General features: G+C 50.5%; 1 protein-coding gene across 1 annotated transcript; it reads left to right on the top strand.

Annotated features, from left to right (window-relative positions):
• Positions 1 to 8,401: 8,401 nt before the first annotated feature.
• GDF2 (growth differentiation factor 2) lies at positions 8,402 to 13,555 on the top strand. Its single transcript, XM_033209109.1, has 2 exons — positions 8,402 to 8,961; positions 10,792 to 13,555. The coding sequence occupies exons 1-2, from the start codon at positions 8,616 to 8,618 to the stop codon at positions 11,733 to 11,735; spliced, it is 1,290 nt and encodes a 429-aa protein (XP_033065000.1). The 5' UTR covers positions 8,402 to 8,615; the 3' UTR covers positions 11,736 to 13,555.
• The last annotated feature ends 1,753 nt before the right edge of the window (positions 13,556 to 15,308 follow it).

Here is a 15,308-nt window from a genome sequence, read left to right as displayed (position 1 = left end):
TGAGGAAGTGGATGGGCCATGTGGTCTTCTGCACCTGCTTCTCCTTAGCTTGTGTGTAGAAGGGTCACCCAGCAGCCCTGTTCCCAAATAGCCACCCCAAATTGTTACCTTATGCCCTTCATTTATATTGCCTTACGATGGAGTGCCTGAAGCTGCTTAACCAGCATTTCTGAAAGAGAATCTGGGTCCAGTTTGAGACAGGTGTATATATAGCAGTCCCATCAGCTGGGACCTACAGATGACACGGCCCCAAGTCTTAGAGGAGACTGCAAAGCCACAGTGGTTTTCTAAGAGGGGATGTCCAAGGAAAGAAGCAGCCCTGGTGTCTGTCTTGAGCCTTAGGCTGGACTCTGGACACCAAGATTCCTGTGCGAGGGACGTATCGGGGAAGTGCTCCCAGGAGACATGGGTAAGGGCGGGGTGAAGCAGAAAAGCAGGCTAGGAGCAATCCTGTGGGGAGCTTTGGAGCTTACTTACTCCTCAGGGCAGTGTGGCTTCGAGCAAGGGAGCTGGGTGTTCAGGGCCTCTTGGCTTCCGGCCGCCCTGGGAAGGGAGATGTAAAGTTCCAGTTCCGTGGCCTTCTACACAGGCAGCCACAGTGATTCCAGGAGCCTAGGTAGCATCCAAAGAGTGGCAACTCCTGGAGGCCAAGTCACCGAAACTGGAGAATGATTAGCCAGAACTGATAGGTGGCGGGATGCGAGGGTGCCAGAGTGGAGTCCTGCAGCTTCTGCTCAGCATCTCCTATGAGGTACTTCAAGTGGCTCTGGGACACATGCCTGAGCCGCTGCCGTGGGGATCCCCACCTGCTGGGCACATGGCCCTGCCTGCTGACAGAGGTCAGGGGAGGGCTGGGATGGTCCTCCACCCTCACCACCTTATTCTGTTACTCCCACAGGAATTGGACATGGAACCAAATTGTTCCCCTCAAGCTGCTGTAGGTTGCTGGACTGGCGCAAACTGGCCTGCACTTAGTGCTTGGTTTGCCATGTCTAATTCTTTTTGGAACATGACAAGATATAAGTTAATAGCAAAATAAGTAAAATATTGGGGCTTGATAAAACTCCAAGTCCCTTTCTTCCAAATATTCCATCCCTCATTTTCTTCTCATTCAACTGCCCCCTTTCTATTTTTGCTAAACATGGGCTGTCCCATAGTAGTTTTATCTTACTATTTCTGGCACTTGCAGTTTCTGGGAGACCTTCTGGATTCCCCCCAAATACCTGCAATGACTGTGAGTCCTCATGTCTGGTTTGCTGGGGTTGGGGAGGGCAGGCTGGGACACTCCCCTGGGTCCAGCCGTAGGCATGGGCTCCAGGCCTGTGCCTGGATGGAAGGTGCTCAGTAGTTGCCATCTTTCCTAGGCATGCCCTGAAGACCTTGGAATGTGAAATGGGGCAGGTCCCAAGTGGGGACATGACATGTCCCAACTCTATGGTAGGAGAAACTGGTATCATTAGTGACCCCTCCCATGTATAGAAGAAGTTACATAGGATCTTACTTAGCCTCACAACAACCTTGCAACTTACTGCCCAATTGGAGCTGCAGAAAAACAAGCTCAGGAAGTATAAGTAACATGTCCACTGATGTCTTGCCAAGACCACAGAGAACATTAAGTTTGATGCTCAAGGCCGCCTGATTCAAGGCCTACATGACTGGCACTGACCCTGAACTTCCTGGCCAGTGATCCCCAGTCTACTAGGGTTGTCCCAACAACACTGAGGTTGGGACACACTAAAGTGAGGTTAAAAAGAAATGTGTTTATGAAATAACTTGTTTTTCCCTTAAAACAAAAAATGTCAACATTACGTTGTCATCAGAGCCCATCATACAGTCTAGACATGGTTTGCTGATGTCACTCAACTGGGCCTGTTTCATTCTGGAGGGAGCAGGGTGGTGGCCCGAAGCTGGGCCCCATCTCTGAATTTACACATCCTCTAGAAGGGCAGGGCCTCTTATAGATTAGTTCATGTGACAAACATAAATAGTACCACTGACAGCTAGAAACTTGAGGGCTGGGAGAAAACTTCAGAAGGCTTCTGATACAACCTTTATACTTGAGAAATGGGGAGACTTGAGTCCTGATACTACCAGGTGTTTGGCCTGGGGTGTCCCAATAGGTGTCTCTCTATGACTTCATAAAATGTCATCAGAGCGGAAGCTTATAACTCATGCGTTCTCTGTGGCCAGGATGGAGACAAAACTGTGCCTGAGGAACTTATGGATGTCTGAGGTGGGAAGGGGAGGGTGAGAGGAGGAGACTCTGGAGGAGGAGGAGGAATGGAGATGACTCCACAGAGAGGCTGACTTTGAGACCAAGCGGGACGAAAGAGCTGGGCTTGGCTGGTGGAATAAGGACATCACAAAGAGCGTCTGCAGCAGCACATGCCAGGGAGGGCTGAAAGGTAGTTTCAGTGAGAAACCAGGAAGGCAGGCCAGCTGGCCAGCTCTGGCTATGACTTGTGCGCCAAAACACGGACGTTAGAGTTCAAAACTATTTCGCTTTACCAAAACCTGGAAACATAAGATCCTTAACAGGTGCTTCTGGGATTTCCATTCCCCTTCTCTCTGCTCCCTGAGATAGTGATGTCCATGCACCCTCTATCTACCCTGCCTCCAGTCCGCCTCACTCACACTCAGCCCAACCCCAAGCCACACTCCTTCAGCATCTCCCAGCAGGTTGTTTGTATGAGCTGGGGATAGGTGGGTCGGATGTAGAAGATACATGTTTATCCAATTACATAGCATTTACTATGTGCCAAATACCATGCTAGGCAATGTATTCATGTGTTTTCTCTTGGAAGGGTCTTATGAGTTCCCTCTTTTGTCAAAACCACTGTGCAAAATGCCTATCAGAGTTGCCTGGAGAACTTGGCATAGTTGGGCCCCCTAGCATTGTCTCTGATTCAGGTTGAGGCTTTATTTCCATCCAGTTCCCAGGCACTGCTGCTGCTGGCTCCAGGGCCACGCTTTGAGAACAGGATTTTTAGTGATGTCTCCTGGGAGGGAAGGGGTCCCTGATGCTCTGGAGTCATGATATAACAGAAACTCAGGTGAATCCTTTCTCCCTCCATGAAGGAACGCTGAAGTCAATGTCACCTTTTTGGAGGAATGGGCTTCAAGGATGCTTGAAATAAATGGATGAGTCAAATTTACTTCTCTTGTTCATTGAATTATGCTTCTTCCATAGCAATTGCAGTAATGCCATGATTTCTGTAATCCAAAAGTCCTGAGATTTGTGACCCTATGGAGATTTTGGTTAAAAATAACAACAGCACAGTCATGTGAAACTGTCTGGGTATTGAGAAGAGACAGGAGGACAGGGCCGAGGTCGCAGAACTGGCACCTGACCAGCACCCACCACAGAGCACGCCGAGGTGTTCAAAGACATGCAGAGACAAGCATGGGAGGCCTGCCCTGGAGGAGCCTTGGCTGGCTGTGAAGACCAGGCAGACTCGCTGGGCTGTCAAATTGCTGACAGCAGAGGAGCAGCCCCGGGGCCCTTTAGTGGTTGTTAGATGAATCCAACTGTTTGTTGGAACACAGAGGTTGTGTGGTGTGAGATTCCTAGGCAGGTACTAAAGGGCAGTCAGAACTGGCCCTGGTGGAGGACAGTGGGGAGGGACATGAGGTAGTCCTGGTGGAAGAGCACAGCTCACTCTGCAGCTCCACAGAAAGGAAGGGCAGAGCTGTCCCAGGGGTGGGGGAGAGAGAAACAGTCACAGAAAGATCATATACTGACAGGAGCAATACTAATGACTAGTTATTGCATGCTTACCCTGGGCCATATTCCTGTGGAACACCCAGGAATCTGTGGTGCCCTCTGGCCCTCTCCTTACACTCACAGCACGGTAACAAATGTGATTCTTGAGTATGGCCCTGGACCAGAACCAGTGAGACCTGGCCACTGCTATAACTCCTTGGAGGCTGAAGCCCAGATCCTGTGGTTTGTCTCCTGAAAAAGTGGGGGAAAATATAGTCCAGCCTAAGAAGCAATGCAAATTAGCATTTTTGTTGCTGCTGTTCATTAATTTTCCAAGGATTAGAAAGAAGTATTGGTAACAGTGTGGTAAGATGAGTTCTTAGGCTCAGCTGAGAGTGAATATTTAAAAAGCATTTCTGGAAAGCCGCTTAGCATTGCTTACCAAGAGCTTTGTAAATGTTACGTGTACCTTGACCTAGATATTCCACTTCCAATGACCTGTCCAATAAAATAATACAAAATATACACTATAACAATGTAAGATAATGTGTCTTGCAACATTATCTTAGTAGTCTTGATTGTCCTACCATCGGAAAATATTTGAATAAATTAAGATATGTCCATACCATTGGAAAATGTTTAGTCATTAAAAATGAAGTTCGTGGGCTGGACGCAGTGGCTCATGCCTGTAATCCCAGCACTTTGTGTAGTGGAGGCTGGCAGATCACTTGAGTCCAGGAGTTTGAGACCAAACTGAGCAACGTGACGGAACCCCGTCTCTACAAAAAATATAAAAATTAGGCTGGCGTGGTGGCTCATGCCTGTGGTCCCAGCTACTCAGGAAGCTGAGGTGGAAGGATCACCTGGGACCAGACAGGTCGAGGCCACAGTGAGCCATGATCACGCCACTGCACTCCAGCCTGGGTGACAGAGTGAGATCTCATCTCAAAAAAAAAAAAAAAATGAAGTTAATGAAAAGTTTTTCATGATATGGGAAGGTATTTATACAATCCTTCCCCAGTACCTCTCCTAATGCCCAGACCTAGACCCTTCTGGGGTTCATGCCAACCTGACTCTCTCCTTGTGCTGTCTGTGCCACTCCCATCCCAGGGTCCTAAGCCAATCAGGACATTCAGGACATTGCATTCCCCCAGCCACGGTGACTGGCTGGAGTGTTTGCAGATTATCCAATCAGGGTCAGAGAGACACCATGAGACTCCCTAGGACTTCCCGGAAAAGAGGCTTTTGCTCCTCCTTGACCCCACCCAGTCCCCCATGGGAAAGGGATACAGGCCAGCTGCAGTGACTGGCCACCTTGCCAAGACACAGAGAGATGGAGCATGAAGCCAACACAGTGGAAGGCAGGACTGAGAGAGGAGAAAGCATGGCTAGAACTTTGCCTGTCCTGTAGCTCAAGCCATGCTAAAGCCAAACCGTTGCCAACTGAGGTTTCATTAGTCAGGTGCAATCCACTTTGCTTAGGCCTGTTTGGATTCTGCTTTTCTGCAGCCTATGACAAAAGGAATCCAAATGGCAACATTTTAAATTTTTTTAATTAAAAAAATTTTTTTCAAAGAGAAGCAAGCCTATATATATCAAACCTTGTATACCTCAAGCGGCTTCGAAAGTAAACCTAAGGCAGAGATTGAAGACACTTTAGTGTACATTTTCTTAAATTTTATGCCAGCCTTTGCTTTATTTAGGTACAAACACATAAGACTATCATAATTCAGATCTTTAGTCTTTGAATAATCCTGTGGATGGACCTCCCTGGGAAGTTGGTGAAGAATTAGAAAGTACATAGTTTGGAGGACGAGGGGGCAAAGGAGAGATAAGATCTTCTGTGATTCAAGTGAGGCAGCTCTTTCCTGAGACCCAACAATGCAAAGCTAGTGCTAGCAGAGGGAGGGGTCCTTCTTCAGGAGGGAACACCCAGGGTCTGTTTCCTCCTGGGAAAATCAGAACGAGTTTGAGACTTGTTCCCTAAGACTCAGAGTTAGGGGGATTTTCTCAGATGGACCAAGGTCCATTTGTATGAAAAGGTAACCAAGTCCCTGAAATCACCACCTGATGAAAGTGGGAGTCCCTCTGGTGACCTAGGCCACCTGTAAGAGCCTAGAAATTTGTGAAAGGGCAGGTTAGAATTGGTGTGTGACCATAGCTGGCCTCTTCTCTCCACCCAGCCACTGGCCACAGAGGCATGCATGCTGGAGGTGGGTAAGCCCGGCATATGTCTAAGAACACTGTTACCTTATTGCTTCATGGGGCCCACCCCACAGACCTGGGCTAGAGGGTGTCCCAGCAGCTAAGAACAAGCAGTCGTTTAGACATGTAGGACCAGTGCCCAACAGCAAAGCCAGTGTTGTTGAGAAGCAACAGCAGGTGGGACCCCTCTCTCCCTCCCGCTTCCCAGCGTGAAGAAGCTGGACTAACACCTTCATACCCCATCTCCTTTGGACTTAATTGACACATGGAGCACTTGGACAATTCAGGAAAGGACAAGACCAGACTTCCTGATAATATGGATCAGGAAACCTCAAGCAATCCATTTAAAACAATAAAAGAGATGTGAACATATTGATTCCTTGAGTTTGTGAGGCAAATCATTTCAGATATACACTGGCATGTTGCATTGCACAGCTCCAGGGAAAGCCATCCATGTCAGAGTCTGTGTGACCAGCACCCACAGGCAGCTGTGATGACCCTGGATATAGTCAGGTCCATAGTCCTTCATCTGAGACCCCCAAATAAAAAGCCATCTGAGAACCTAAAGTTTCTTTTAATTCCTTTTCTGGGAAAACTTGACCTGAAGGGACATTTGTGTCTTTATTTGTTTCACTGCAGAAATATTCGTGTGTGTCATTATAAGGTGTCGTCTCTGACCCCTTTGGGAATGTTATTGCATGTACACAATACAAAATCCCCCAAATCTGAAACTATCAAAGTCGCAACACACTCTTGGCCACAAGGGTTTCAGATATAGGATTGTGGAGCGGATGTGTCTCAAAATGCTAACCATGAGCATCACTGGATAATTAAACTGTAGGTTATTTATTTTCTCTTTAATAATGTTTTCCATTTCCCAGGTTTTCTGCACTATAGACTACTGTTATAACTGGGAAAAAAATGTCACATTTGAAAAATAACATCAGGTAGCAGCCCCTTGCTCCTACCGGAGCACATCCAGGCCCCTAGGCTATCCCTCTGCTCAGCCTCTCGTGTGTGAAAAGCTCCTGGTCAGACCACGATGCAGGCGTCTGCCGTGTCCTCACTCCTTCCGGACCACACCCCTCTCTGCATTTGCAGCTCCATTTCTTGGGCATGGCACCCATTTATTCATCTTTTCTCTGCCCCATGGAATTCTTGCACTGAGCTGGATCAAAGCCCAGCACACTTCCAGTCCTCTTCCCAAGGAGCATTTCTGAAGCAGCACGCTTCCCGTCTTCCCCTGGTCCATGTCATCAAAGGACAGAGATAGCAAGTTCTATCCAGGCCCAGCCATTCAGGGACTCCTAATTTCATCCATCCCCCTCTGCAATCTGACCACAGCATGCTGTGGCCCCTCCTGCACCCCCCTGAACCTGCTCAGCTCTCTGCAACCTCTCCCCGACAGCCTCACCAGCGTGGAACATCTTCCCTAGAGTAAACCACCAGGCACAGCATACCCTGGAGTATTTCTAACCATGCTCCTTCTTTGCTGTACTCAAAGCCACACATTATGGAAATGGACAGAGTCTAAGTGTGGACACACTGCTCTTAACACAGTCCCTAGGGCCCTTTCCTGGGCCGCAGCTTGTCAGCCTCCAAAGGCCAGGGGATCATCTTTTTGGCATGTACCAGTCTCAGAACAACCCACCTACTCCCCTGTCTACCAGATTGCGTGGTTCTCCCTGCTGATGAGTGTGGGCCAGATGGCTGCCAGGTCAATGTGAGCTAAGACCACCCCACAACAGGCCAGTGATAGAGCTGGGATGCAGGGATGTGGGGAGCTCCCCGCAGGCTGCAGTGTGTTGTGGAGCTCTGACAGAGCAGGCTGGGGGAACCCGGGGCTCCAACTCAATCACGTGTGGGCTGGAGAAGGGGCATCCAGAATGCTGCCACCAAGCCAGCCTGGGGCACAGCATCCTCTTAACCCCTACAACTATCTTCTGAATGGGAGGCTCCAAGAGCGCAGTGACTTGTTCCAGGTGACATTTGCAGGGAATCGGTGAGGGAGCTGAGATCCCAACCTCTGTCTAGTCTGACTCATCACCACACTAAGTTGCACGAGAGCCATATTCACTCACGATCTCTACTGCTCAGCAATGCATCCCACCAACAGAGCAGGGAGCTTTGCTGGCAGGTTCCGACTCTGCAAGGAGCAGGCCTCTTCTGAGCCTTGATGTGGTCCCCACACTATCCCCATCTCCCCAGTCTCCACAGTTCACTGTGCTCTTGCGCTGTCCTTTCTATATTTGGAGGACTTCTTGGTCTTGTTTCCTGGATTCTTCACTGCTGTGGCCCAGGAGATGGAGCATATGTCATCCTGCCTGGAGATTCTTCTGAAGAGCCCTGGCAAGGAAATGAGAAAGGATCCTAATTAGGGGGCAATAACCCCCTGGAGAAGCACAGATTCCTTACAGTAGGCCGTGTCCTTCCCACATGCCCTGTGTGTTTGTCAGATGTTTATAGAGCCTTCATTAACGGAAGGCTCCCTCCGATAAGACGTCGGAGCACAGCATCGAGGACCAGATAAGCACAAGTGGAGGACAATCCAGCCCGGCAGCGGGCGAAAGTGAGCGCTGGCCAGGACGGTTCCTTCAGAGCAAACAGCAGGGAGATGCTGGCCCGCTCCTTCCCGGCTCCTCCCCGTGCCCGCTAACACAGCACGGCCACCTGCAGTCTCCTCTCTGGGTGATTGCGTGGGCCCAAGATGTGTCCTGGGGCACTATGGGTGGCCCTGCCCCTGCTGTCCCTGCTGGCCGGCTCCCTGCAGGGGAAGCCACTGCAGAGCTGGGGGCGAGGGTCTGCTGGGGGAAACGCCCACAACCCACTGGGGGTGCCTGGAGGTGAGCTGCCGGAGCACACTTTCAACCTGAAGATGTTTCTGGAGAACATGAAGGTGGATTTCTTGCGCAGCCTTAACCTGAGCGGGGTCCCTTCGCAGGACAAAACCAGGGTGGAGCCACCGCAGTACATGATCGATCTATACAACAGGTACACGTCTGATAAGTCGACTACGCCAGCGTCCAACATTGTGCGGAGCTTCAGCATGGAAGGTAGGGTCTCTGCTTGCACCGGGCGCACTGGGGTGGGACTCACAGGTCCACAGCTGCTTTCCCCAGGGTGGAGGCCACTGGTCATAGGAGGCTCTTCAAGCTTCCATTTAAATTAGTTACAATGAAATAAAAGTAAAACTTAGTTCTTTAGCCTCACCAGCTTCCTTTCAAATGTGTGGCTAATGACTTCCCTATCAGGCAGTGCAGACTGCAGAACATTTCCATGGTCACTGAGAGTTCTACTCGGCGCTTCTGCTCTGAAGGATTCACCTTCCCCAGGCTGTGTGCCACATTTCACACACAGGTGCACAGGGATGCCAACTCCCTTTTTTCCACCCCTTCTCTTTATTCTCCTCTTCTTTCGGTCTCTCCCCTCTGATTCACTTCTCTTCCTTTCCCCCTTCCCTTCCTGTCCCCTTCCTACTTCAAAACAGAACAGACAACCTATTTCACCTCCAACTAACTGATATATTTTTAAACTTTGAAAGCACAGCTATTCCTTTCTTGTGAAAGGGTTTTAAAAATCAGATAAAATTCTTTGACAGAGAAGTGTTGAAAGAGAACCAATTGTTTTTAAATAGAAATGTATCTGATTTAGAAGGACTAGAAGATAACAAACACGGACCTAGGACCTATGTCCAAACTCAGTCAAGCTCACATGATGTAGGGGAAATAAATTTCTGAACAGTGAAACTGTTCAGTCAAAGCTTGCAGCCACAAGGGTACCCACCCATGTCACCTAGGAAGTGTTAAACCGCTGGATTCTGACCCAGGCCTGTCCGTCTGCACAGCTGGCTTTTCCAGCTGCTGCCATCTCCCTCTGAATGTCCAGGAGCACAGGGCCTCTCCCCTCCTGGGTCTGAGACTTGCAAATGGCTTAGGGGCCTGGCTCCATACCACATCCAGGCCAGACCTAACCGCTCTGCAGAGGCAGGACTGGCACTTCAAAACCTGTCAGCTAGGTTTCCCTATAGCACCGGGTCTCCACACATGTGGGCGCATAGCAAGTGCCCAGAAAATGCAACCTCTTTTCCCTGTCTGTGAACCAGCCGTGGTATAGCAGAGTGTGCTAATGACAAAGTGTGAGCCCAGGATAAATGGGATATTGAGATAACTGTGGCTAAAAGGCAAGCTCCATTTTTGCTTGACATGACAAAGCAATTGAAGCTAATAGATTTTTTTCCTGAAACACTAAAACCAATTATCCACTTTCGCTTTGTTCAGAAATTACAATTTCAAACAATGCATACACTGTTTAGAGGCTGAGATTTTTGATATTGTCTTAATATTGGGATTTCACTGTCTCCACCCAGGATCTCACCTTTAAATTCATGTACTCAGGATCTTCACTCAGGATCTGACAGTGAGTTTTGCTGTTTTCTTTATGTATTCACTAGCTGTGTGCTAGTAAGTCCCAGGATACTTAACTAGCTGTGTGCATTTTGGCAATTAACTGCCTTGAATCCCAGTCTCCACATCTGCAAACGTGGAATAATAATTAGATCCTCCCAGGGTGAGTGCGAGGATTAAGGTGAAATTTACACTGCAAAGCTCCCAGTGTAATGCCTGGCACACAGTAGATGCTCAATAAACAGTAGGAACTGTCAATCCCAATTGGAGGCATCTCCTGCCTTTGCTTTTCTTTGGAAGATCTTAAGTGTACCTTTGAAAATACTCTTATACATTAAGGGCTTGGGTGAAACCAAATAGAGATAATACAGACCAAAACTGTTATGCCAGATGCTCTTCTGTCTAAACCCTGAGACTCAGCTTCAGTGTCATGGAAACAGACCCTTCGGCAGATGCCCATCAGGTGTGTTTGCATTTCAGATGCCATCTCCATAACTGCCACGGAGGACTTCCCCTTCCAGAAGCACATCTTGCTCTTCAACATCTCCATTCCCAGGCACGAGCAGATCACCACAGCTGAGCTCCGACTCTACGTCTCCTGTCAAAATCACATGGACCACTCTCATGACCTGAAAGGAAGCATGGCCATTTATGATGTTCTGGATGGAACAGATGCCTGGGATAGTGCTGCGGAGACCAAGACCTTCCTGGTGTCCCAGGACATTCGGGATGAGGGCTGGGAGACCTTGGAAGTGTCCAGCGCCGTGAAGCGCTGGGTCCGGTCCGACTCCACCAAGAGCAAAAATAAGCTGGAAGTGACTGTGGAGAGCCACAGGAAGGGCTGTGACAAGCTGGACATCAGTGTCTCCCCAGGTTCCAGAAACCAGCCCTTCTTTGTCGTCTTCTCCAATGACCACAGCAGTGGGACCAAGGAGACCAGGCTGGAGCTGAGGGAGATGATCAGCCATGAGCAAGAGAGCATGCTCAAGAAGCTGTCCAAGGAGGGCTCCACAGAGGCAGGTGAGAGCAGCCACGAGGAGGACGCAGATGGCCACATGGCTGCAGGGTCGACTTTAGCCAGGCGGAAAAGGAGCACCGGGGCTGGCAGCCACTGTCAGAAGACCTCCCTGCGGGTAAACTTCGAGGACATTGGCTGGGACAGCTGGATCATTGCGCCCAAGGAGTATGAAGCCTACGAGTGTAAGGGTGGCTGCTTCTTCCCCTTGGCTGATGATGTGACGCCGACGAAACACGCTATCGTGCAGACCCTGGTGCATCTCAAGTTCCCCACAAAGGTGGGCAAAGCCTGCTGTGTGCCCACCAAACTGAGCCCCATCTCCATCCTCTACAAGGATGACATGGGAGTGCCCACCCTCAAGTACCACTACGAGGGCATGAGCGTGGCAGAGTGTGGGTGCAGGTAGTACCTGCCTGTGGGGCTGGGGAGGCAGGCCAAAGGGGCTCCACATGAGAGGTCCTGCATCCCCCTGGGCACAACAAGGACTGATTCTATCTGCATGCCAGCCTAGAGGAGGAAAGGGAGCCTGCTCTCCCTCCCCACCCCCCAACCAAAGCATACACCACTGAGCTCAACTGCCAGGGAAGGCTAAGGAAATGGGGATTTGAGCACAACGGGAAAGCCTGGGAGGGTTGTTGGGGTGCAAGGAGGTGATGAAAAGGAGACAAGGGGAAAAGTAATCCAGAGTCAACAGAAAACAGCAGTGAGCCAGAGGAGCACAGGCGGGAAGGTGACTGCAGAGATTGATGGAGAGTTAGAGAGATGGAGGAGGCCGGCTTATTCCAAAACCTTTGAAGAGTAGAGGGAAGGAGCAGGCTGCGCGCCACACCCATCATTGCATGTTATTTCCTACAATCCAGTTAGAGGGGCATGGCTTCCAATTTAGAGACAGAGAGACAGAAACACAGGCAGATCAAGTAGCGTTGGTCAATGGCATGATTCCAACCCAGAGTTGTGGAATACCAAAGCCCAGCATCTTTCTAAGTGCCCCGCTGCAGTTAAGCAGGTCCTCTCCAGCTAAAGAGCAATGAGACATTGGGAGCCCAGGAGTGTTGAGGCTGGGTCAGGCTGAGGCCCATCAGTCACAAGTGTGACTGGGCTGCTTGTCACATACAGGGCGTGGTCTGGCCACTGTTGCCAGTGCTCACTCAGCGGCCAAATGCTTTTTAATATCACCCCTGAGGCACTGAAAAACTAACCCCAGGCCAACTGCAGGACAGAGAGAGAGGTCAGGACAGCAGCCCTGTGGGCTGCATGATACACTGTGGCCAGAGCTATTGTGACCCCCTGGTGCAGTGCTCCCACGGTCAATGGTGCACACAGGGCCACTCACTGTCCATGTACTGAAACCATGTGACCGTTTGAGAGGGCCAGGCACACTTTCTCCTGAGGGAGGGGGTAGCCTGTGGCCAGCACTTCTGCAGTTACTCAGCATAGTCAGACCACCAGGATGCTGTGCCCAGGGTGCCCCCCAGCGACAACTCAGGGGAGACGGGCCTGGATTTGAATTTGTTGGAATTAAATGTGCTCTTGCTTTGGTCTTTGAAACATACCTATTTTTAATCCTTGGTGACATGTCCTCAAGTGACAAGACTCCAGCCTTCCTGGGCGAGGCCTCCCCAGCCTCGGAAGAGCTGCAGTCCTTATCGGCGATCACTGGCTCTGCCTGCATTTGCCGGCTCTCTTGAGTCACGTGCATGCCAGCGCCCCGCCTGGGCTTGGATTGTGGGACCAGATTCAGCCTCCCCAAACCCAAGGGATGATAAGGCTTCCATTTGCTCTGTGTTTCACCCTCTCCTCTGACTCTCCTGGCCACACATGGAATGGGGCAGTATGAGGAAGAGTCTGAAAGTGATGAAGAGTGCACCTATGGCCCTCTGACCTCCAGCCAGAGCAGGGCCTAGAGGAGGCTTAGAGAGGCCAGTGCCTCTCCCCATGGTTGAAGCTCCCATTTATTTAAAAAAAAGAAAAGTGGGGGGTGGGGAAAGCGTTATGTTAAATGTTTACATGGAACCAATGAACAACTTTAACACAAATATACAACACAACATTCTTGTTTAATTACTGGTGTTAGAGAAAATACGAATTCCTGCTACATGCCAGGCAGTGTGGTGTTACAATGCTATTCCATGTTGGGTGTTGAGCATCTTCTTTCAGTCCTGGTGCTGTGCTTCTGTGCCTGCTTGAAAGTTTCACTTGGAAATAAAGTCAAATGTCTAATTTGCAGCCCCTCCTGAATGTGAGACCCTATCTTGAGGACCCGGTAGACTTACACCCTGCCTACCCCACCCTCCGACCACACTGGGATGGGCCTCCTTTTCCTAAGGAGGCAGAGGGGAGGGGACAGGCAGCCGCCTCAGGGCTGGGTGGATGCAGGTGAGTGGTGTCTGCAAACTGGGTGAGTGATGTGGTGCGTGCACACTGGGGTGTGCGATGCAGTGTGTGCACACTGGGGTGAGTGATGTGGTGCGTGCACACTGGGGTGAGTGATGTGGTGTGCACACCGGGGTGAGTGATGTGGTGCGTGCACACTGGGGTGAGTGATGTGTGTGCACACTGGGGTAAGTGATGTAGTGGCACACCAGGGTGAGTAATGTGGTGCGTGCACACTGGGGTGAGTGATGTGTGGGCACACTGGGGTGAGTGATGTGGTGCGTGCACACTGGGGTGAGTGATGCGTGTGCACTCTGGGGTGAGTGATGTGTGTGCACTCTGGGGTGAGTGATGTGTGTATACACTGGAGTGAGTGATATGTGTGCACTCTTGGGTGAGTGATGTCTGTGCACACTGGCATGAGTGATGCGTGTGCACTCTGGGGTGAGTGATGTGGTGTGTGCACATTGGGGTGAGTGATGCGTGTGCACTTTGGGGTGAGTGATGTGTGTGCACTCTGGGGTGAGTGATGTGTGTACACACTGGAGTGAGTGATATTTGTGCACTCTTGGGTGAGTGATGTGTGTGCACACTGGGGTGAGTGATGTGGTGTATGCACACTGGGGTGAGTGATGCGTGTGCACTCTGGGGTGAGTGATGTGTGTGCACTCTGGGGTGAGTGATGTGTGTACACACTGGAGTGAGTGATATGTGTGCACTCTTGGGTGAGTGATGTCTGTGCACACTGGGGTGAGTGATACGTGTGCACTCTGGGGTGAGTGATGTGGTGTGTGCACATTGGGGTGAGTGATGTGGTGTGTGCACACGGGTGAGTGATGTGTGTGCACTCTTGGGTGAGTGATGTGTGTGCACACTGGGATGAGTGATGTGTGGGCACACTGGGGTGAGTGATGTGGTGTGTGCACATTGGGGTGAGTGATGTGTGTTCACACTGGGGTGAGTGATGTGTGTGCACTCTGGGATGAGTGATGTGTGTACACACTGGGGTAAGTGATATGTGTGCACTCTTGGATGAGTGATATGTGTGCACACTGGGGTGAGTGATGTGGTGTGTGCACACTGGGGTGAGTGATGCGTGTGCACTCTGGGGTGAGTGATGCGTGTGCACTCTGGGGTGAGTGATGTGTGTGCACTCTGGGGTGAGTGATGTGTGTGTACACTGGGGTGAGTAATGTGGTGTGTGCACACTGGGGTGAGTGATGTGTGTGCACACTGGCGTGAGTGATGTGGTGTGTGCACACTGGGGTGAGTGATGTGTGGGCACACTGGGGTGAGTGATGTGGTGTGTGCACACTGTGGTGAGTGATACGTGTGCACTCTGGGGTGAGTGATGCGTGTGCACTCTGAGGTGAGTGATGCGTGTGCACTCTGGGGTGAGTGATATGTGTGCACTCTTGGGTGAGTGATGTGTGTGCACACTGGGGTGAGTGATGTGTGTGCACTCTGGGGTGAGTGACGTGGTGTGTGCACACTGGGGTGAGTGACGTGTGTGCACTCTGGGGTGAGTGATGTGGTGTGTGCACACTGGGGTGAGTGATGTGTGTGCACACTGGGGTGAGTGATGTGTGTGCACTCTGGGGTGAGT

The sequence above is a fragment of the Trachypithecus francoisi genome, unplaced genomic scaffold (genome assembly GCF_009764315.1).
Source record: "Trachypithecus francoisi isolate TF-2019V2 unplaced genomic scaffold, Tfra_2.0 Lachesis_group9, whole genome shotgun sequence".
NCBI classification, from domain to species: Eukaryota; Metazoa; Chordata; class Mammalia; order Primates; family Cercopithecidae; genus Trachypithecus; species Trachypithecus francoisi.
The sequence above is the reverse complement of the archived record's forward strand: the minus strand, read 5'-3'. Positions and strand labels throughout refer to the sequence as shown.

What these genes read in the sequence shown, in the direction of transcription:
- GDF2 (XM_033209109.1), top strand. Translation starts at nt 8,616, where the DNA reads ATGTGTCCTGGGGCACTATGGGTGGCCCTGCCCCTGCTGTCCCTGCTG. An exon ending in GCGGAGCTTCAGCATGGAAG is followed by an intron (nt 8,962 to 10,791) that starts GTAGGGTCTCTG and finishes TTTGCATTTCAG; the next exon opens with ATGCCATCTCCATAACTGCC.